Source organism: Dipteris shenzhenensis, chromosome 18, assembly GCF_047967505.1.
Source record: "Dipteris shenzhenensis isolate YYH24624 ecotype China chromosome 18, Dip_SZ_1.0, whole genome shotgun sequence".
NCBI classification, from domain to species: domain Eukaryota; kingdom Viridiplantae; phylum Streptophyta; class Polypodiopsida; order Gleicheniales; family Dipteridaceae; genus Dipteris; species Dipteris shenzhenensis.
The window spans coordinates 56,089,420-56,113,827 of NC_141613.1; the positions used below are offsets into that span (position 1 = coordinate 56,089,420).

The window sequence follows — 24,408 nt, forward strand, 5'->3', positions numbered from 1 at the left end:
TCTCGGGAACAGGCCCATGCATTGGAGCAGCCTTTTATGCTTAGTGAACTGGAAGATGCTTTGAGTCATCTACGCAAAAGCAGCTCCCCTGGTTGGGATGGACTGACTGTTGAATTCTTCCGTGCATTTTGGGGTGATCTCAAGAACACTCTCCTTCTAATGATCAATCATGCTTGGGCAGAACAATCTTTTCCTCCATCCTGGAAACATGGCCTAGTAAAATTGATTCCCAAAAAAAGGTTGTGTGAGACGATGGCTAATTGGCGGCCTATATCTCTCATGCCTGTCATTTACAAACTCATTGCTAAAATGATTGTCCTCAGGGTTCGCTTCCTCTTGCAAGCAGGACTTCATCCTAGGCAGTATGGGTTTGTCCCCAGAAGGCAGATCACTGACAATATCTCCAATGCCTTGCTTGCGATTGAGTATGCCAAATATTCTAAACAAGATGTTCTCATTCTGCAAGTAGACATTGCGAAAGCTTTTGATACTCTCCATTGGGATTTCATCTCTCAAACTATGCAAAAATTGGGATTTGGCCCTCGGCTCGTCCACATCATTTACTGGCTTTATTCTCACGCCACGGCACAGTGCTTGCTTGGTGGTGGGTTGTCAAGAACCTGGACTATGACTCGCTCAGTGAGACAGGGTTGCCCTCTTAGTTCCTTACTGTATGCCATTGCTACCCATCCGTTACTCTTGCATATGGACTATCTGGCAGATACAAGACAGCTTCATGGCTTGCAAATTCCAGGGGCACAGTCATTTCTTGCACAGGCCTATGCTGATGATTCATACTTCATGCCAAGGAATTCTCAAAGTGATCTTTCTCGTTTGATGCATACACTGAATGATTTTGGCATAGCTGCTGGACTGCATATCAATTTTCAGAAATCAAAACTTCTAGCTTTGAAAGAAGCTGATTGGCATGCACTTTTTTGGCCAGGCCACATTATCTCTTCCCTTACTATTGTCAGACATCTAGGATACCCCATTGGCTGGAATATTACTCCGCAACAACAGCTCAAATGGGTGCTTCAAAAGATCAACAAGAAGCTGGAATACTGGCATTTGTCCACTTGGCCTCTACATGTTCGACTCCGGATAGTACAGTCCATCATTATGGCATATGTGCAATTTTATTTGCCTCTTCTTCCTTGGTCTTTCAAGCATTTGGCTTCCTATATGTCCCAAGCTATGGAGATATTTTGGAAAAGCAAATCTCATAAAAAAGCTTTGCGACTACTACCTATGCAGTCTATTTGTTCACCCAAGACTCATGGGGGGCTGAATATTCTCAATCTCCAGGTTCATATGTTGGCAAGAAAGAGCACTATGATTGCTGATTTTTTTCAGCAAAAACAACCATGGGCTATTATGTTAGCAGCTATGTGTGGAAACATGGCTTCCCATGCATATGGGCATTGGATTACAGATCACTGGGAAGCAGTTTTGTCTTCCTTTCAGGGGGAAATTCCTGGTTGCCCCGTTTCTACTGCTTTTATTCATGATTGGAAGAGAATTCTTTCATATGCAAAATGGACAGGTGCTTCCTCTCATCATGGTAATTCTTTTCGATTGGAAAGCATCCATTGGAGCAAGGCATCGCCTCTCGCTTTACAGGCACCTATCAAAGCATACAATCTCATGAAATTGGGCATAAGATTTGTTGGTGATGTTGTGGATCAACAAGGCTATATACTTTCTTTTCCACAAGCTTGCAGGACATTCTCCTTGGGTCTGCATCATAGATCCATTTGGAGAACACTTTCAACTATGTTGCAGCCATTTGTTCCGGTTCCTCCACTGTTTGCACAGGACAGATTAATGGACTGGAATTTGACTTCCATACCTCCTGCTACCCATACGCTCTCAATACACAATCTGACCTCCTCGAAGGTTTACAGATTTCTTCTTCCACAGCCATGGATTGACAAGCATGCCAACACTCTTTGGAATTTGGATAGGCCTTTATCTTGGTGGCAATCCCGACTCATGAAAATCTGGAAAGCCAAATTGCCATTGAAACAGAGGCTTTTCTTTTGGAGATGTATAGTGGGAGCCTTTTCCATTGGGGTGAAATTGGCAGCACGCCGCATTGCTTCTCCTTTCTGCCCCCGTTGCTTTCATCCCTGCGAGACAGTTCCTCACCTATTATGGTTTTGCCCGCACTCTCGCACATTGATCACTCATGTCTCTCATTTACTGCGGCTTCGGTTCCCTTCTATCAGATTTGGGAAACTTTTCTGGATGTTTGGATGCCTCTCATCTCAGATGTCTCCATTACTCCTTTTCTTTCACTGGACTCGCTTTTGAGTATTATGGACCATTTGGACACAGAGACTGCATTCTAGGATGGGTCAACAGTTTCCTCAGGCATATATTTTCTTCAGAATGTCCCTCAAGCAATCCTTACATGACAGTCTTGCTGCAAGGGATTTGGATGCTACTAGCCTTGAAGTGTTCTCTACTTGTTTTTGAGTTTTTCTACTGGGCTCTCTTTCGGAGTTCATTGCTAGTGTGTGGGAGACTTCCCATATTGTAAATTTATGAGGATATAAATACAATGGATTTTACCCAAAAAAAAAAAAAAGTGTGTGGTGTGGGTAAGGAAATCAGATGGTCTCTGGACCCAGTCTCTCTCTCAGCTTGAAAAACAATGTCTGGATCATTTTCAGCTCCTTTATTCTCAGCCAATTTCTTCTACACCTCAGGTCGCATTGGCTCGTAACAGATTTACTGAGCTTGTTTCTCCCATTGTCTCCCCGCAAAAAGCCTCAATGCTGGAAATGTCTTTTTCAGATGATGAATTGGATGAAGCCCTTAAGCATTTGGGTAAACATAAATCCCCTGGCTAGGATGGTCTGACGGTTGAATTTTTCGAAGCCTTTTGGCCAGAAATGAAGGGTCCAATTCTGCAGTTTATTAATGCAGCATGGCAGCACCAACATCTTCCCTCAGCTTGGAAGCGTGGTCTGGTTAAGCTTGTGCCCAAAAAGATTCTTTGTGAGACTATGGATGACTGGAGACCAATTACTTTGATGCCGGTGATATACAAACTGATTGCCAAAATGTTGGTACATCAGATAAAGGATATCCTTCATGATGGACTTCATCCTAGGCAATATGGTTTTGTTCCAAGACGGCACATACATGACAATATCACTAGCACTCTTATCGCAATGGAATATGCTAAATATTCAGATCAAGATGTGTTGGTCATGCAGGTGGATGTGGCGAAGGCGTTTGATACAGTACAGTGGGATTATGTCTCTCAAATCATGCAAAAACTTGGTTTTGGGCCAAAGCTATCTAATGTCATATATTGGCTTTATTCAAATTCTACTGCACAATGCTGTATAGGGAAACATTTGTCTGAGTCTTGGACTCTCGAACGTTCGGTTCGACAAGGATGTCCTCTCAGTGCCTTGCTTTATGCCATCGCTTCACATCCTTTGCTTCTTTATATGGATCACATGGTTGATACTGGACAGCTAGAGGGGCTTCAGATTTCTGGTTCACGACCCTTCATAGCGCAGGCCTATGCAGATGATTCATTCTTCATGCTAAAGAACAGTCCATTGGAGATTCGCCTCTTGATGGATACCCTTTCAGATTTTGGGTTGGCAGCTGGTCTTAAAATTAATTTTCAGAAATCAAAACTCTTGCCTCTCAAGCTTTGTGATTGGCATGCTATTCTGTGGCCAGGCCAGATTATTCAACCGAAAAATATAGTAAGACATTTGGGTTATCCTATTGGCTGGAAAATCAGTAATAAGCAACAAATGTTGTGGGTGTTCAACAAAATTCAGGACAAATTACAATATTGGAAGATTTCCACATGGCCTCTGCATGTACGGCTTCGAATTGTCCAGTCTATTGTTCTAGCTTATGTCCAGTTCTACCTTCCTCTATTACATTGGTCATCTCGAGATCTCTCATCTTTTATGTCTCAAGCCATGGAGATTTTTTGGAAAACCAAGCTTCATAAAAAAGCTTTACGGTTGCTCAAAATGGACTTGCTTTGCTCACCCAGAAGCTCACCCAGAATGCATGGTGGTTTGAATATAATAAACATCAAATATCATGTGTTGGCAAGAAAGATCACTATGCTCAAAACATTCTTTCAACAAGAGCAGCCTTGGTCTATTATGCTAGCAATTTTGTGTGGTCAGATGCGCACACATGCTTATGGACATTGGATAGTAGATCCATCGGAAGTAGTACTTGGAAAATTTCAAGGTAAAATCCCTGGTTGTCCATTTTCTAATTCCTTGATTCAGGATTGGAAGCAAGTACTCTCTCACATCAAATGGTCTCCTCATCCTGCTTCTCTAGCATCATCACTCAGATTGGAGAGTATTCATTGGAGTGCTGTGTTTTCCTCTCCCCTTGCTGTTCAACAACCCATCAGAGCTTACAATCTTATGAAAATGGGTATCCGGTTCATTGATGACGTTGTAGATATGCAAGGAAATATTCTCCCTTTTCCAGCAGCATGTAGACAATACAACCTGGCAATGCATCATAGACCTGTTTGGAAAGCTATTGCTGATCTCCTACTTCCTCTGGTTCCGATTCCGACATTGAATGGCAGTGACAGGCTTCAAGATTGGCACCTTCAGTCTTCAAGTCCAAGCATTTCTTCTAAGCCTTTGCAGTCATTGACATCTATACAGGCTTATAGATTAATATTACCTCCTCCTTGGATTGCCCATCATGCTAATTCTTTATGGCATCTGAACAAATCATTAGCCTGGTGGAAAGGAAGATTGCAAATGATATGGAAGTTGAAAATGCCATTGAAGCAAAGACTATTCCTATGGAGATGTATTGTTGGTATTCTCCCAGTGGGAGTGAAATTGGCTAAACGACGAATAGCTTCACCTCTCTGTCCAAGATGTCACCTTGCATCGGAGGGTATTCCGCATTTATTGTGGTTTTGTTCATATTCCAGAGACCTTCTAGATAGAATCTCCTATTTTTTATCTCTCAGATTTCCAGCACACAGGTTCTACAGGTTTTTCTGGATGTATGGCAAACTATCAGCTTCTTTGTCACAGTATTCTCTCTTCTTCCACTGGATCAGATACTGGGCCTTATGGACCCTCTGGTTGCAGCGCATCCAAGCATATCTGAATTCTCCTCTTCAGCATCCTTATGAGTTTTTCAGAGCCTCATTAAGGCAGTCTTTATTTTGGATGTTTCTTGTATTCAACTTTTCTTTTATTGTTTCTGATGGATAGGGCTGTAGCTCTATTTTGAGCACGGCCTGGATGTAAATGAATGTTTTATAATATAAGTATCTTGGTTTTACAAAAAAAAAAAAAAAAAGTGTGTGGTGTGAGCGGGAGAGAGGAGCTGAGGAGCACGATCGTGCAATCTCTGCGAGCTTGTCACAGTCCGGCGCCCTCCAGTCACCGTCGTGACTTTTGTACGGTTTCCCGTACAGATCGTACGGTTGTTCCGTACAGGTCTGCGTTGCTTGCGTTGTGTAACTACGATCTCGGTGAGGTGTACGTCGATTTGTGTTTTGTCCTCGCCAGGAAACCTACGTAGCCCTATCTGTACATCTGTACGGTCGCTGTATAGCGTCCCTACGTCCGTACGTCTTCGTCTTTCAGTACACTAGTCCGTCGTCCGTACAGGCCAGCCTTCCCGTACCACGTCCGTACCACCGTACAGTCAGGCTTTTCTTTGTGCAGAGCGTATATACCTCCGTATAGCTCAGCATCGTCCGTACAATCTCGTACTTCCTGCCGTACAGGTTTGGGGCTTTTTGCTCTGGTGTCTTCCCTAACAGTCCTGTGCCAAAATCTTACCTTTCCTTCTGCTATCTCCTCACCAGCTATACTCTTCTTCTCCTCTCTTGCGGGCTCCCTGTGGATATCTCTATGGGACTGGTTTTTTTAGCTTCCACTACCCTTTTACAGGTGCTTCATTTCTGAGCTCCCTTTCATCGCAGAATATTCATATGAAAAAACGTTTCAAAAGGAGCGCTCCGCTCCCTGCAAGAAGCAAAAGCAAGTTGAGGGTCAGCATGACCTGATGCATGAAGGCTTTGCAGATACAAGGAAAGAGTGGAAAGACTCGGTTCCTTCAGTTGGCCTCATGGTTGAGGTCGATGAAATTGTGGATCCAGTCAGAGAGTATGCTAAGAATGCAGTCATATTATTTTTTCCAGGCTAGATGCCACCTGCTGCAGAGATAGGCAACTGGCTGACACGCACATTGGCTGGCTCTTTTGTTCGTAAAGTACACTATGCAGCCAGGGGCTTTTTTGAGGTTATCATGACAAATGCTTTTGGAACATTCACCTCTTTTTTTTGGGCAGCAAATGGTGCATGTTTTGCCATGGTCTCCCACAAGGGACTTTCAGGCTTTAATCTGACACAGATGCCCGGTTTGGGTTGAAGTTGTTGATTTCCCACAATGTATGGCCTCACTTCTGCCTAAAATTGCAGCATCTTTAGCTCAAGTGGTCTGCCCACCACGGCCAAATGGCAATTCAAACAGATTTTGCATTCTCTGGGATACTGATAATCCCACACCGGACTCTTATTCAGTCACGGTGAATAATGTGAACATGGGAAGTGCTTTTTAAAAACTCAATTGGGGTTTATTTGCAAGGGCCTATTTTGAGTGCAAAAAGTTTGGACACATGGCTTCACAGTGTCCAATGAATCAACATAAAATGCCTCGTGCCACTTTGTCAGTTCACATGCCTACCAAAGATGCTCCTGCTCCAGTTGCCAACAAAAATAAAAGCAGTAGACAGCCTTCTAGGAGTCAGGATAAAGGCAAAGCTCCAATGGCTCCCAATGGGAATCTCACTTCACATTCACCTCCTGCTATTCAATCCTCGACCAAAGGACAGCAACCTTCAACTGATGGCTGGCAAAGTCCAAGAAAAGTTATTTCTGCTCGAAGAATTCCACCCCCCCGCACTTGGAATGGTGCATCTTCTAGCGGAAATACAGGGATTGGGATTACATGGGCTGCAGTAACAGCCAGCAGAACACTCTTCCCTGAAGAAGAGGTTGCTGCTTTGCTGTCTACTTCTCAGACGGCCACTTTTTCTCAGGGGCGAGGCCTCGACCCTGAGATAGAAATGCAAGGCTGACCTCATAAATTTGGCTGCTGTACATAGTTGTTACATTACTATAAATATTTGTATATATGACTGCTTACATCAAATGTTTTACACTCAATGTCCAGGGCATGTGTGACAGTAGGAAATGGAAATCTGTGTGGCTGTACATCAACAGATTTCAGCCTGACATAGTGGCATTACAAGAACACAACCAACATATTTATGCAGGCAAGACAGGACACTACTGTGGATATGATATTTTCTATGCTGGGGAGCACTCTTTCTCAGGGGTTGTCCTTCTGATCAAACATGAGCTTCAACCAATCATTGCTTTAAATGACAACAAAGGCAGATGGCTTGTTCTCCAATGCATTATTAGAGGAGAGGTGTTTGAATTTGCTTCAGTTTATGCACCTCAATCCTCTAGAGAAAGAACTGCAATTTGGGATGCCATGCAAATTTTTCAAAAGTTTACATCAGAGGAGAATCAAAACAGAAATTTGCAGAGTGCTTATGCCTGATGGATCATGGACTACTTCACGGTCACAGCTTGCTTCTGTTTGTGTGCATCATTTCTCTCAGCAATTTGGCTCTGCAGCTCCTCCCTCGCAACAGATTTTGCTTGCACGAAATTTACTGTTGCGACATGTTTCTCCTATCATTTCCCCTACTCGAGCTCTAGAATTGGAGGAACCCTTTACCAAGAGGGAACTGTCAGATGCGATCAAATCATGTGGCAGATGGAAATCCCCAGGATGGGATGGTTTAACAGTCGAGTTTTTTCTAGAATATTGGCCTATTTTGAAGCATTCATTGCTATATATGGTGAATGCTGCGTGGCAAAATCAGAAAATGCCGGACACATGGAAGAGAGGTCTTGTTAAACTCCTTCCCAAAAAACAAATTTGTGAGTCTTTGGCAGACTTGAGACCTATCACTCTTATGCCCGTAATCTACAAAGTCACTACCAAAATGATTGTTGATCGGCTAAAGGGGTTCTTACATGATGGGTTGCATCCTGCTCAATATGGCTTTGTCCCGCGTAGGCATATCACTGATAACATTGCTAATGCCTACATTGGAATTGAATATGCCAAATACACACAGCAGGATGTTTTGTTATTGCAAGTTCATATTGCCAAAGCCTTTGATACTGTTCAGTGGGATTTTATTTCATCGACTATGCAGGCATTGGGTTTTCGCACAAAAATGCAGCAACTCATCACTTGGCTATATCAAGATAGTGAAGCTGCCTGCATACTTTCACGAGATATTTCTCCATCCTGGACTCTTGCTTGTTCTGTCAGGCAAGGATGTCCCCTGAGTGCTTTACTTTTTGCCATAGCCACTCATCCACTGCTTCAATATCTGGATCACCTCTTGGACACTGACCAGTTGCATGGTTTGGAGATTCTTGGCAGTCACAGCATGATTGCTCAGGCATATGCTGATGATTCATTCTTTACTCCAAAAAATACTCGGGCTGATCTGTCCATGATTATGCATGCTCTTTCCACATATGGACTGGCTGCTGGCCTTCGGGTAAATTTTCAGAAATCAAAATTGCTGCCGTTACATGCACAGGAATGGCACAACCTTCTGTGGCCTGGGGAAATTGTCCCCGCTTCTCAATTCATTCGACATCTTGGTTATCCTCTAGGCTGGGGACTCACCTGTTCACAACAAACTGATTGGGTGCTAGAAAAGTTAAGGGCAAAACTTGAATATTGGAAGCTTGCAACTTGGCCATTACATGTTCGTTTGCGAATTACACAATCCATTTTGATAGCATACATACAATTTTATCTGCCTCTCACTATGTTCACTAAGGCGGATCTGGTCTCATTTATGTCAGCTATCATGGAAATTTTCTGGCGTTCAAAACATGGCAAGAAAAGTCTCAAATTACTCTCTCTGCATCGTCTTTGTTCTCCAAAGATGCACGGGGGTCTGAACATTCTCAATATTCAAATGCATTTACTTGCTCACAGAGGGGAAATGATGATACAGTTTATGCAAGGAGATCAGCCTTGGGCTTTCATGATCCGCTCTCTCTTATTACATCTTCATACATTTGCCTTTGGGAATTGGCAGCCTACCCAGTGGGATTTTTTATTTGGCTCTATCCAAGGCAAGATCAGAGGATGCCCTTTTGTCTCTCGTCTGCTTCTTGATTGGAAACACATTCTATCCCACTTGGAATGGCATGGCAGGGACTCTCTCTCGGGCAACTCTTTGAGGGTAGAGAATATTTTTTGGTCTAAAGTATTCCTCCTTTGGCCATACAAGAACCCCGACGTTCTTATTTTCTCTCCTTCAAAGGCATTTCATTTGTGGCGGATGTACTTCAGGATGATGGCACAATTTTATCTTTTTCTATGGCTGCTCGCAAATATGGCTTGGGAGCTCATTATTGTCCTTTATGGCATAAAATTTCAGCAATGCTCCAACCATACTTGCAGGTACCTCATTTGGAACTTCAGAATCGGCTTGAGGATTGGATTTTACGCCCTCCTTCCTTATACGCCCGTCCTTTTAAGCTCTCACATATCACAGTGTCATCACTGTATAAAGTGTTATTACCTCCACCTTGGATTTCCCATAGAGCAAATACTGTTTGGCATATGGATCGTCCAATGAAGTGGTGGAGAAAAAGGCTGCGTCTCCTTTGGCATTACAAAGTCCCTCTTCAACAACAGCTTTTCCTATGGCGAGTTCTCCTTGGCATTTTTCCATCCGGACAGTTACTCGCACACAGGCATATTGCTTCAGCTGTTTGTCACAGATGCCAGCACTCTACTGAATTAGTGCTTCACATTTTTTGGTTCTGTCCAAATACTTCTGATCTCATTGCTCTCATCAGACAGAGGCTTCAACAGCGATTTCCTACTGTTACTTTTGGCAGATTTTTTTGGTTGTTTGGTTTCCATCCGCAGAGACAGGGTTTTGATTTATTTTTTGTATGGGTGTGCTATTGGACCCTATGGACTTTATGGATGGACAGAAATCATAGAGTCTTTGGTGATCCAATATTTTCATCCTTTCTTTTCTTCAAACGTTCTCTGCAACAATCATTCTACGATTGTCTTCAGACTCGTTTGATTGATCAGGATGTGTATACAGCTTATACTGAGATCTTTAGTTGAGTAGTAGCTACTTTGTTCTTGAAGTAACTATGAATGTAATTATTCTACAGCAATAAAAGATTTCTTCCCACAAAAAAAAAAGTGTGTGTGTGTGTAATAATGAATATAAATCACTTGTGGCCTTCAATGACCCGCAAGGCAGGTGGATTGTCATTCAATGTTTATTGTATGGGGAGGTATTTGACTTTTGCTTTGGTTTATGCCTCACACAGGAGAGCTGTTGTCTGGCAAGAAATGCAAAACTATCCTTGGAGGCAAAATGCATTTCTTTGTGGTGATTTTAATAATGCACCTCAGCCCGATGATAGCCCGGGGCAAACGCATATGCTTGCACCGGAAAGGATGCAATGGAGTCACTTTCTTTCTCAGCTTACACTTGTTGATATCTGGAAAAGACGCAGCCAATTCTCCCATTCTATACTTTTCCGCATAACGTTTGCTTCGCCTATCAAGGGCACTTGGATCGCTAGCACATGCTTAATGCTTAGCAATATGCTGCATTTACATGCATGATGTGGGCAGACTATGCTTTCCCTCACTCTGATCATGCCCCCTTTGGTTAAAGCTTTCTTTCTTCGACATGCGAGATGACATGCTTCGGACAAAAGATTGCTTATTGTCAATACCAAATACTTGCAGCATGATGCCTATCAAGATAGGATGGCTGATGCAATTGCTCCGCTTTGGGCACAGGCTCATGTTGATCTGGGCTTTGCGTGGATATCGAATGCAGCATGTCATTCGAGATTGTGGTAAAACCTATTTGCCTTCTCTTCGCAAGAACGTTGTGGATGCTAAAGCCCTCTATCAAGATCTTACTGAGCATGGTCACTCAGAGAATCGTCTCCTCTTGAAGTTACTCCTCTATGCCAAGACCGTCATTTTCTTTGGAGCAATGATCATAGAAAGCCCCATAACACGAAAACAAAGCCCAAGGGCCCTTACAGATAAGGGTTGCTCTTTCAAGGAGCATTTACCAGCTGTATCAAGACAGCAAGGCTGCAGGAATCATTTCAGGAGATATTCCTGATGAATGGACCCTTTTTTCTTCTATGAGGCAAGGTTGTCCTCTGAGTGCATTGTTGTATGCCATTGCTACTCTATCCCATGCTTCTCTACATGGATCATCTGGTGGATGTGGGTGATTTGCAAGGTTTGGAAATCCCTAATGCGAGAACATTTGTGGCACAGGCCTATGCGGAATTCCTTCTTTGTGCCGAAAATACAGAAAGCGAGGGCAACACACCATTTAAGATAGAATTAATTATTGCAATACCAGCAAGCCGCAACTTGGACAAAAACTTCACAAGGTGAAATTTGCATGTCCACTTATACGGCAGAAGCATATACCTAGATGAATCCAAGAGCATTCCCAAACTCATCCTCTAAAAACACAACATAGTGCAGTTTCAATCTCACAATAGTCACTCATAAGATTGAAAACCGTAAACTCCATCATGCATAGCAGGGACTAGCTACTATGACATCCCCATTGATGTCATCAGCGCCCAAAAATGGGTGTAGACCATAGTAGTATGGCGGTCCAAAGAATGACATCAACTCTTGTCTAAGAAGGACATCAACTCTTGTCTACTATTATAGAACTCTTCTAGAAGTCGCATCATCAACGCAAGGCTCTCAGGTTTCTTTCTATGGAAAATTTATGCACTCCAAAAATGCACGGGGGCCCGAATATTCTTAATATTCACTTGCATATCCTAGCCCATAAGGTAAAAATGATGTTCAGCCCTGGGCTACTATGGTTTGTCATTTGCTATTGAAGATTAATACTACAGTATATATGGCTATGGCTACTGGGAGCCAACACAATGGAATTACCTCCTTGGGCACATTGAGGGCAAAATTCAGGGCTGTCCCTTTGCCAGTCGGATGCTTTTTGACTAGGAAAGCATACTCTCCCATTTGAAATGGATTGGTCAGGTTTCTCTAGGTGGTAACTCTTTGCGTGCTGAAAGTATTCACTAGTCAAAGGCTTTTGCTGCTCCTCTAGCCTTGCAAGAGCCCAAACACTCTTATTTTATATAGTCCAAGGGTATTCTTCTTGTGGCAGATGTATTGGATGACACAAGTTCGCTGATGCCCTTTCCTATGGTGGCAGCTCGACATTTTCGTCTGGGTATGCATTATTGCCCCTATTGGCGTTTGCTTGCTCAAATGCTTTAGGGTTTTTAGCCAATACCTCCCCTTGGGACGAAAAATATATTAAACAAATTTTACACACACACACACACACACACACATATATATATTAGAGCTAAACTAAACTAAACAGGTACATAAGAGTAGACGGACTCCAAAATAGAACAAACCTAAGCAAACATTCTCAAATTTGACCTTTGGATATACCACACCTTCACCACCAACATTGTTATGCAAATCAGACACCTTACTAGAAAGCTCCTCCCGCTCGCTCTCTCTACATCACAAATTTAAAGCTGAGTGTGAAGAAGGCTTGGTGTCAAACTACCCCTAGTAAGTCTCCCCGTTGAAATGGTGAGGGAAAAGATAGAAGGGCCAAGAAAACAGGGAGCAATAGGAACAGGAGAAGGGAAGCAAAAAAGAAGGGTTGGCCACGAAAAGAGAAGGGAGAGGGGAAAGTTGCACATGGCAGAGTGATTGAACCAAAGGAAGGGAAACAAAAGAGAGGGAAGCGGATACATAATGGGACATGTTTTGGTTGCCAAGAATCTATGGCATAATGTTTCAAGTTCTGAGGCCAGGCCTACACACACTGTTACTAGTGCTACACCTACAGCCTCTGCTTCTTCAAGTGATGGGTCTTTAGGTGATGGTTCTAATGCTATTGCTAGGACACCTACACCTCCTGCTCTAGGTGCTTTGCCTCCTTCACAGGAGCAAATTCAATGGGATGGTCCTGATGCCAAAGCACATGCCTTGATTGCTCTTTTAGTAAAACGGGTTATTATCCCTCGTATTCGGTCTTGCAAGACAGCTAAGCAAGCATGGGATCAACTTGCATCTTTGTATCAGGTGCGGAATGAGGCGAGGGTTGCCTATCTTCGCAGGCAATTGAAAGATTTAAAAGCTTGATGAGGGTGGTAACATGGATGCTTATCTCACTAATGTGAAGGATTTGAAAGAGCAGTTGGCTAACATTAATGAGATTATGCCTGATTCTCAGCTGGTTTCTAATACCCTTGATGGGTTGCTTGATTCATATCAAGGCTTTACTACTACATTGAGGTTGGTTGCAGAGGGTGATGCCAATCATTTCTCATTTGACCAGCTTGTTGCTCTTCTTCTTCAGGAGGAGCAAAGTCGTGTGAATTGCAATGCTACTATGGCTATTGATCAAGCATTTGCTGCCCATCACAAACGAAAAGGCAAAGGCAAGGTTTCAGCTGGAAAGCCCTCTCATTCCCATGCTGATCATTCACATGGTGCCACTTCTTTAGGGGATAACAAAAAGAAGAAGAGATGTAATTATTGCAGGAAATCTGGGCATGATATTTATGAATGCAAGAAGCGCATAGCATCTAAAAAGAAAAAGAAAGAGACTGGTCTTGCAGTATCTGGTTCTTCTACTGTAAAAGATTGACATGAGTACGCTAATTTCGCACAAGACCAGAATTGGACTTTCTTGGTTACATGTCAGTATAATCCTGATGTTCACGATGCTTGTATGGCCGTTTCAGATGTTCGTGATGCCTGGTTCTTTGATAGTGGTGCTAGCAAGCCCATCACTTCCTGCAGGAAGTTATTCGACTCATTAGAGCTTACATCTAAGGGGGGCAGTGTCACATGTGCCAATAATGCATCATATACCGTGAAAGGTATTGGGCGAGTTGCTCTTACTTCTATCTCTGGTGGTATTGTCACTCTAGAGCATGTGCTTTATGTTACAGGCATTCGTAAGACCCTCATTTCTATTTCAGCCATTGCTACATGTGGCTTTCAGGTTCTTTTTGATGGTGTGAGGTGTGCAATGTATGATGCTACACATGCCTTTACCATGGTTTTGACTGGCATATTGTCTAGAGGTCTTTATCGACTTGATGCTTAAGACAAATGTTCAAATGATGATGCTGCACTTGCCGATGCACATGCCTTTGCTATTGATTCTACCATGGCAGATACTCATTTGTGGGAAGAGAGGTTTGGACACCTCATTTTTGGAGCCCTGGTAAAGTTATATAAGGAAAATATAGTTGTGGATCTTCCCAAAATGCATATGCCTACCAAACATGTTTGTGAACCATGCTTGCTTGGTAAGATGCACCGTGCTGCGTTTCCCAAGGATGGGAGAGTTGGTGCTTTACGCAAGCTTTATCTGGTTCATAGTGATGTTTGTGGGCCCATGAGGGTTGCAGCTCTTGGGGGATTCTACTATTTTGTTACTTTTATTGATGATTTCACCAAGCACACTTGGATTTTCGCATTGAAATCCAAATCTGATGTTTCTTCATGCTTCAAGCACTTTATTGCCTTGGCTGAGAATGAGAGTGGACTGCAGATTGCTCGCATTAATACAGTTTGCTGTTTTTTTGGCTTCCCGTGGCATTAATCATTGATGCACGGTGCCTTATACTCCTCAACAGAATCCCGTGGCTGAGCGGAAGAATAGATTAGTGATGGAAATGGCCAGATGCATGTTAAAAGGCAAACATTTGCCTAATAAGTTGTGGTTGGATGCGGTCATGTGTGCAAATTACATCTTGAAGAGATGTCCTACAAAGGCATTGCAGACTATCACACCTTATGAGGCTTGGACGGGTCGTAAGCCTCGCATTTCTCACATGAGGACTTTTGGATGCCTAGCTTATGCTCATGTCCCTTCACAGAAATGCACTAAGTTGGATGATAAAGTTGTTAAATGCATTTTTCTTGGGTATAGTTCAGAGAGCAGGGGCTATAAGCTATATCAGCCCCGCACGAGCAAGTGTTTTGTCAGTCGGGATGTTGTGTTTGATTCCACTATGCCTTTGCTGGACTGTCAAAAACAGCCCGTTGTTGATGCCCCATACATATTTGACAGCTTGATGCTTTTGTTTCCATCCGATGCTCCGGATGATGTTCAATCTGAGGTTGTACCTCCTCCATCTATTGGTCATTTGCAGCCACATGTGCAGCCAAAAATTCAGCCTGATATGCCTATCATTGATCAAGATCATTTGCACAGGGCTCTTGACCGGGAAAGAGCAGAAATTCAGGAGCCCAAAAAGGTACCCCGTTGGCTCCTTGACACATTAAAAGACAGCAAACAAGATACTCCTCTGCCAGCCCATACGAGAGCAATTATCCGAAAAGAGCATGCTAGTTTTGTTGCTTTTGCTTTGGTTGCTTCCGCATGCAATGAAGAGTCCTTATGTCATCAAGATGCCTTTCAGAATGATTGTTGGATGAAGGCCATGCAAGCTGAATTGGATTCTCAGAATGACACTTCGGAGTTGTGGGTAGCAATGCAATGAAGAGCCCTTATGTCATCAAGATGCCTTTCAGAATGATTGTTGGATGAAGGCCATGCAAGCTTAATTGGATTCTATCCATCAGAATGACACTTGGGAGTTGTGTGATTTGCCTCATGGCAAGAATGCCATTGGAACTAAGTGGGTTTACAAGATCAAACAGAAAGCTGATGGTTCAGTGGACCGTTACAAAGCCCGTCTTGTTGCTAAGGGCTAAGCTCAGCAGCATGACATTGCCTTTGAGGAGACTTTTGCTCCCACTTCCAGAATCACTACCCGCATTGTTATTGCCTTTGCTGCCCACTTTCATTGGCAGATACATCAGCTTGATGTGATATTAAGACAGCTTTCCTTCATGAGCATTTCCAGGAAGAGGTCTATGTTTCCCAACCTCCTGGCGTTGAGGTTGAAGGTTCTGAAAGCAAGGTATGCCGCTTGAAAAAGGCTCTGTATGGATTGAAGCAGGCACCTTGGGCTTGGTATTCAAGAATTTATTCTCATTTGCTCACACTTGGCTTTCAGAACAGCCCTACAACGGCTACCCTTTACATCCGCAAGCGTGGGACAGATTTTGCTGATTTTAGTCCTTTATGTGGATGACATGCTTGTAACTGGGACACATGCTCAGCAAATTGCAGATTTTAAAATTGATTTGCAGCAGACATTTGCTATGTCTGATCTTGGTCTTCTGCACTACTATCTGGGCATTCAATTTGCTAGCAGTGAGGGGGGCATTTTGATGTCACAATCGAAGTACATTGGACAGCTTTTGCAGCGTTTTCGGTTTGAGGATTGCAAGCCAGTATCCACACCATTAGAGACTGGTTTTCACTTCTCTTCTGAGGATGGCAGCGGTACATGTGATGTCACTCTCTATCAGCAGGTAGTTGGTTGTTTGATTTACCTATGCCATACGAGACCTGATCTACAATATGCTGTCTCATAGTCAGTTAGGACTATTGGTACATTTAGTTTATATACCATCTAGGTCAGTTAGGACAATAGTCTAGTTAGGGCAGTTAGCCTTAGGGTTTTGTTATGTTGGCTCTCCCTTGAGCCTCCACCCTTCAGTTTTGCAGCAATCTATTACAGCATCCCGCTTTTCTCCTTTGTGCTTCCATTATTTAGCTTCCATTGCTTCCAACACCCAACATTTATATCAATATGACAAGAGCTTTCTAGTGTTTTAATAGCATAAATAACAAGATATTTATGGATATGTTTCTAAAGAAGTTTAAATTACTATAAATAAGTATTAACTTGGGCTTCTATATCACTCTCATAAAATACATGTAATATTTAATACTATATATGCAATATTTTCCAAAATATAACCCCATAAATGTGCTCAAATGGGGTTATTTACTTATTAAACACATTTATATCAATATGACAAGAGCTTTCTAGTGTTTTAATAGCATAGATAACAAGATATTTATGGATATGTTTCTAAAGAAGTTTAAATTATCATAAATAAGTATTAACTTGGGCTTCTAGATCACTCTCATAAAATACATGCAATATTTAATACTATATATGCAATATTTTCCAAAATATAACTCCTTAAATGTGCTCAAATGGGGTTTTTCGATCAATTTGAGTGGTTGAATGACTATATTTGGACATTGGATGTCAAAGTTATGTAACTTTTAAAAGTGCTATCCAAGGTGGTTTCGCCAACGAAACTACCTTGGAAGACGTACTTCAAAGGGGTTTCGCTAGCCAAACTACCTTGATGGCTTGCTTCAATGAGGTGGAGAAACCCTTTCATGAAGATAGGTTGAGAGAGGGTTTTCAATGTCACCCCCTATTAAGTAAAAGTTGTAAGACTAGCGGAGGTTTGGACGTCACTGGAGGCATTCCTTGTGGAGTCACCAAGCTGCCCGTGAGAGCGTTGCATGTGTTTAGAGGTGGGAGGTCACCATCTATGGGAGAGGGGTCTTCCTTCTCCAGCTGTGCTCTCCAAAGACCACCTTGTCACTTGTGGAGTAGAGCCCTGTACCTAGATGAATCTAGGAACATTCCAAAACTCATCCTCTAAAAACACAGCATAGTGCAGTTTCAATCTCACGATAGTCACTCATAAGATTGAAAACCATAAACTCCATCGTGCATAGCCTTATCTTTCTTGGTCCTCATCTGGTCTTCCTCTTCCCTTGGTACCATGGCTTCACAGTCGCGGACATGGACACAACTCACCACACCTCGCTTCCCGATGATGCTCCGCTTCCGAAGGAGTATAGATCCATTCTCTAGTCTATCGGAGGATGTTTTGGTGCGGTGCTGGAGTCTCCTCCTCCCTCGGTAGCCACAGTGGTCGCAGATGATGGGGTCCCCAGGCTCAGAGTGATTGTGGACACCCCTGACACACTTCCTAAGGAGATCCTTTTGGAGACCTTGGATGGAGGTGAACTATGTCAGAGAGTTGAGGTCTTTGGGCTTCCAGGCCAGTGCCTCCGATGCAGACAGATGGGACACTTAGCTCGACACTGCATGAGAGGCTAGGGTAGGGATCTTCCTCAGCCTAGGCAAGAGCAAGGGGCTCCCCCTCAGCCCAGGCAAGGGCAGAGGGCTCCCCAGCATCAGGCCAGGCAGTCAGATCGTCATTAGGGGGAGTATTCAGCTCAGTTTGTATGCCAATTTGAACAACCGTAGTCAGGACATTTACGCCATCGGTATGAATAAAGCAGTGTACTATAGTTAGGAAGATCTCTAGAGTCTCTCATGCTTGAGTTCTCTTTCTACATTTCATCTATGTTTCCGCCCAGCTAGTCCCTGCATGTTACACAAAGGGAAGGAGAAGATGCTCTGACCAAGAAACAAGGGCAATAGAGGAAACAGGGCAACAGACCAAAAGCAGGAGGCAGGCTGGAGGATCAAGCTGCAGAGAATAAAAAGGAGGCAAACATGTCGTGTCTCTAATGCTAGACAGCACTTGAAAAAAAAGAGATAGGTGAGGTCAAGATAAAGTTTTCCCATTCATCACGAAAACCAAAACAAAGCATGCCAAGGATCAGTTCCCAATGCCCATTATTTTAAATTGGCTCCAGCCAGAGACACATTGTCACCTTTAGCTGGGCAGAAATACTATCAATTATTTTCTTTCACATATACATATACATTAATTATACTTTCCAATTGAAGCTTGCCCTTAAGAAAGAGAAACTGTCCCAAATATGTTACATGAGTACATTTCATGCAGTATTAAGACGCATGTTTCTAAAGCGACTAAAGGGGATACAAATCCTGCCATTATTAAGCTTACAAGATTTAGAAATAGAGGCATGGTTTTATCAGATAGCTTCAACAAACTGGTGGCATGAAGCGATCAAACATAGTGTTCTGTATTTGTGGCAGGTTTCTGTTCAAGAAATTACTGTATTGCAGGATAAGCTACCATAAGGTTGATTACAAAAGATAGTAATGCCTGTTCCTATTTCCAGCACGGTAACCAAGGTTACATCACAACTTGCTATTAACTGGTGGCAAGAGAGATAGAATGGAAACAAAAATACTGTCAAGCATCTTAGCCAAAGGACTAAACATTCTTGCCACTTCCTTTCATAAATGAACACAATAGTCACTGCCACATAACCCAGAAAGAGCTTGCAATTGTGAGCATGGACTTACTGGCAGATAAGCTCCTGATTTTCAACTATATACTTCAGAAAAATGCGTAACAATCTTCTCCGTTGCTTGAAACTACTTCTGGCCCATGTACGTTGTGCAAATCTTGCCCTCTTGACATGATCTCTGACCTAGAAACAGTGTGGGGAAAAACCTTATCAGCTTTGAGTCTGATGTTTAAGATGAGAGAGCAACCGCCTATAGGTTTTGAATTGATTTTCATGATGGCATAACCACTGCACAGAGAAAGACTCTACCAATAAGACAACTAACACTTTCGTTATGAACTGGAGTAAGGCACATGAAGTGAAAAGAAATGTTCCTTACTTCATCTTTGCTAAGAGCTTTGACAAAGCCAAGATATTTCATAGTGGCAGGCTCATAGCAATTCACCCGGTCTCCATACCCTACGCCCTTTCTTGGAATCTAATGCAGCATCATACAACCACACTAATGTCACGACAAGTGAAGCTTAACATTTCATAGGTTCCAAATTCATCACACCAATCAAGTTTAATTATAGACCAGTATTTAAATCTACTATGTCTGAGAATTTTCTAGTGCTGCTACCAAAGAGCCCTATGCCACAAAAAATGGAGTGTTTGAACTGCTGCAACCTGTCTTCCCATCTTACAATCACAGGAAATAAACCGACAACAGAAACACAGAAACTTCAAACAACTCCAACAAAATTAAGGGAGCCAGTTTGGCTCAGTTAACTAAAAACTACGTCGATACACCTCTTTAAGGTGCAGCAATGAGAGCTGCATATGTAGTCCCTAGAAAAGCATCTAACACTTTCTATGTAGTGACCAGAAACACAACAAATAAAACTGAAAAGTACAAACTTTAAAAAACAACCAGAAACACGATAAATTAAATTGAAGAGTACGCATTCCCTGTAAGTTTCATTTCATGTCCTACAATTCAGTAGGATTAATCAATTGATCTAGGGAGATCAACCTTATGCAATCATTTGAACTCACATAATGTTGAAATTGAAGATGCAATATTTTCTCTAGGATCTATTCTTTTACAGATACAAAACCAATTGCCAAGGAAGAAATGAGATCGATATGATCCGATATGAGGATTAGAAATTTGGTTGAATCTTTCAGTCCAATGGCCATCAACAAAACCCATTAAAAGAGTCACAACAAAAAATCAATGGCCTGCAAAAGACAGCCGCCACGAAGCCAAACATAAGAGCTCTTTCAATTGAGAGCGCTTAGTCACCCCCTGGACCCTAGGCCCCATACCTCATGCATCCTATGCCATTTGGTACCATGCCCTCTTTTCTTCTTCTTTTTGCAAGCCATATGCCCCTCCAGCGTTTTAGATGTCATACCTACTTCTCTATTAACCTTCAAAAATAACCCAGTACTCTCACTTCCCTGAATGTTTAAACCTATTGTCAAGGATCATTTAGCAAGATTCTTGATGTCATAACAACCTGATCCATAAACAACAGAGGGTTACACACACTAAACCGCACTACGTCTATCTCAAAACTTTCAGGTTACATGAACCACATTTCCGTAAAAACCTTTGTTGACTGATCTATCTGAGGTCATGTTGCATCTTATGGGATGTAGCATTCATTCTCCCTTCAAGAATCCACGTCCTCAATGATAGACTCTCGGTATGCTCTTCAAATCTGGTAGAGGGATTCCTAACTCTCAGTATGCTCTTCAAATCTGGTGAGGGATTCCCAAAAAACCTCAACAAATAAAGCGCATACCATGCAGCCAGCATAACAGGTACCTTCCAATTTCAAACTTGCATTTCTTCCCGTCCTTGATTCTTGCTCATTTATACTCTCCAACATCGCCTTGCTTTGGCAACACAATCAATGTTCAATGAGTAAACCACTTGGCTGCAAAATCCATTGTAAAGGAGAAACATGACTGCTACATCCATCTTGCAACCCTATGGTAATTCCAATCCATAGAACATTTTTCCAGGCTTTTTTAAACTTAAACGGCGGCCATGATATCAAGAATATACTCAGCAAACTGCCCTATTGTAAGACTGCAATGAGGAACTTAATAACATTTTCCTATTCCTCAAATCCCTAAAACATCCATTGTCATATGCATAAGCATTAGCTCTGTCCATAGATCGATGATGTTTGAGTCTGCGTATGCTAGCATCCCCAACATCTCAATCAGTATAATCTGCAATACCCTCACTTTCTCAATAATTCCAATTGTGGTTGGATTTGCTGGTCTAAAAACATAATTTAATCCAAATGGGCTCATCCATATGAATGAATGTTTTCACCAGTATAGGCAAACTCTAGCCATGCCAACCACTTGGTCCATGTGATTTATAGAAAAGGTCTCAGCATTTCCTCTCCCCTTCACTGTCAGTCTCAAGATGATTCTCACGAGCTCATTCCAAAATCAATCCTTAGTGCAGTTAGACTGCACTTTAATTGTGACTTGTGCAAGAGAAGATAGGCACATGCACACGTACTGCATTTAGCTTTACCTCTATCCCCAGCTTGGACGACATTTGCTTATGCATGTGCTAGCATCTCCAACATTATATGCAATATGAGGCACTTTCTCGATACTTCCAAATGTAATTGGATTTACTGGTCTGAAAAGACAGTTTAATCCAAACGGGCTCTTATCCATATAAATTAATGTTTTCTACCATTATAGGCAAACTCTAGCAATAGCAACCACTTGTTCAATGTGGTTCATAGAAAAGCTCTCAGCATATCCTAAAGGGTCTAGTTGACCCTCTCCCTTTCAGCATCAGTCTCAAGATGATTCTCACTAGCTCATTCCAAGATCAATTCTAGTTCAGTAAAACTGCAATCTAAAATCGTCTGGTGTAGGAGAAGACAGGCACATGCACGCGTATGTGGCAATAAGATTCGCAAATGTGGAGATATCTGCCAAGTAGACAGAACCACATTTTCATATATCCATTAGCATGCTCATGTGTGCCAAAGAGAGCTCTTGTCAAATATCACAAGTTTGTATATGTGACCTCTTTAGAATGAGATACTACTGATTGTATACTACACCCAAACACAAGAGTGAGTTCGGGGGTTAGAAGGCAATGGAACCGTTCTAGGTCCATAACTCCACCTTCATGGACAGTCTCTTGTCTCATTTGGATTCATTAATGTGGGCCACACTTGGAAGGCAGCTAGATATGCGATCCTAATAATACATGAGAGCCCTTCAGCACCCTTCTCTCACTTCCTCTACTCAGTGCTTCAAGCAACAGCAGAGGAAGACCCCAAGGTGCGACAACTCTGCTTGGGAGAAGCCAACAGGCCCCTCCACATTAATCCTCCCAGCCGGTATCAAACAACAACTCTCTGACATCACAGAAACAAGCCAGAGGCATCTTGACACTATTGAAGGAGAACGCAGAATGGAAAAATGAGCCCCAACAGAAACATGGGGTGATCTTGGAACCCAAAACCAAGCAGACTCACTTGCCTAGGCACCCAGGAAAACGGTCAGATAAAGCACCAGAAACCACTGAATCCTTCTTTCGAAGAAAACGAATGGTGAGAAGGAAACCTTTCCTCACACACCCCCCCCCCCGCTGGACAGGGAACAAAAAGAGATGTTAAGAAAGCAAACTGGAGTGGAGGGCCCAGCTGAACCAGATAAGTCTTTTTGATGATCACCTTCGTGAGGATTCGATTGCTTGGCTTAAAACCCACACTTAAATCGGATTCCTTCTTGGTCCTAGACCCCCCGCTGCTGGTTTAGAAGCGTGGCTGAGTGAGAAAAGGCTTAATAGAGGCCAATGTCAAATTCCTGAGGAAAGAATATCATGTCTTCCTTTTCAAGACTGCTGACATGGCAGCCAAAGTCCACCACCATATCTTTGGACAATAAGAAATCAACCTCTATATCTAGAGAGTTGGTTTCCTACCTTCGCACTAGACAAGCCTAAATCGACCTTAGTAGAGCTTCCGGACCTGCCTCTATCTTTGTGCAATCAGGCAGCAAACCTTTGCTGTGGACCGTGGATCAAAGACCTTCCCTCTTCCTTAGTCATTCACTCTAGGAATGGTCAAGTCTATGGGGAGCAACCTCTAGGATCAAAAACTTGCCCAATTCATTCTTCCTTTGTGGCTTCTCAAGCCACATTGTTAAAAACTGCCCTCAAGAAAAGACCAAACCAAAGCCCCCTTAGACTCTATCGATTCAAAGAAGGAATGGACTCCTAAGAATCCGAAGGATCGAGGTAAGTCCCCCCAAAGAGACAGACCCTAGTAAGGGCAAGAAAAGATCTTATCTCTACCTAGAGATGGGGAAAATGGACAAGATAGTCTCCAAAACACCTTTGATATCTTGAACAGTGTTGATCAAGAGACAAAGAGTGGATTCAAGAGGCTAGGAACAACGAAGAGGACTTTATGCTGGAGAGGCGGTACAAGGAATTTGAAGAGGAGATTAATAAGAAAGATGATGAGATGAAGGAGTGCTCTAAGGACAAAGATTCTAAGGAAGACATCCAACCTTATTGCCACATGCTAAAGACCACCTCAAAGCAAAAGTTATTCTTTGGAATAGAGAAAGCAGTCAAAGATGGGAACTCCAGTTCAAGTGCCAGGTCCTGGGAAAAAGAAGAATAAAAAGAATGGTAAGTATACCTATCTCCTGCTTGACCTTGAATGTTTGTGGATTGACAGATCCTAGTAGAAGTCTGGAACTCGCTAGACGGCTAGAACAAAACACCCTCCTCCCATTTTCTTAGCCCTAAGAATAAGGTGTTGTTGCAAAGACTAAGGCGTGTGGACAGAAGAAGAAACTACTTTTGTACAAATCATGAGGAAGAAAAGGGAGGAATAGCAATAGGTATTCTCTCACACTTTTGCTCCGTTTACCCCAAGGGAAAGTGCATGACGCTCAAGTATGACCTAAAAGGTATGTGTTTTCAATGATCTCTATGTATGCTCCCACAGCTGGTTTGGTACGATTACGCTCACTAGAGATTTTAATATGGTAGAGTCAGCACGGGGCAAATGGGACATCAAATGGTCGTTGATCTCAAGCAGTGAATTTTTGGAGTTTCTGGAATATTTACATCGTCCACCAACAGACAAGTTGGAGAT

At 42.5% G+C, this 24,408-nt stretch overlaps 1 protein-coding gene across 1 annotated transcript in view; it reads right to left on the reverse strand.

Annotated features, from left to right (window-relative positions):
• Window positions 1-24,408, reverse strand: part of ALDH22A1 (aldehyde dehydrogenase 22A1) — a 188,985-nt gene that overhangs the window by 159,240 nt on the left and 5,337 nt on the right. Inside the window, exons 3-4 of the mRNA XM_087389274.1 lie at window positions 19,641-19,739; window positions 19,317-19,444 (exon numbers count right to left, since the gene is read on the reverse strand). Coding sequence (XP_087245400.1) covers window positions 19,317-19,444; window positions 19,641-19,739 — 227 coding nt within the window. The remainder of the gene's footprint in view (window positions 1-19,316; window positions 19,445-19,640; window positions 19,740-24,408) is intronic.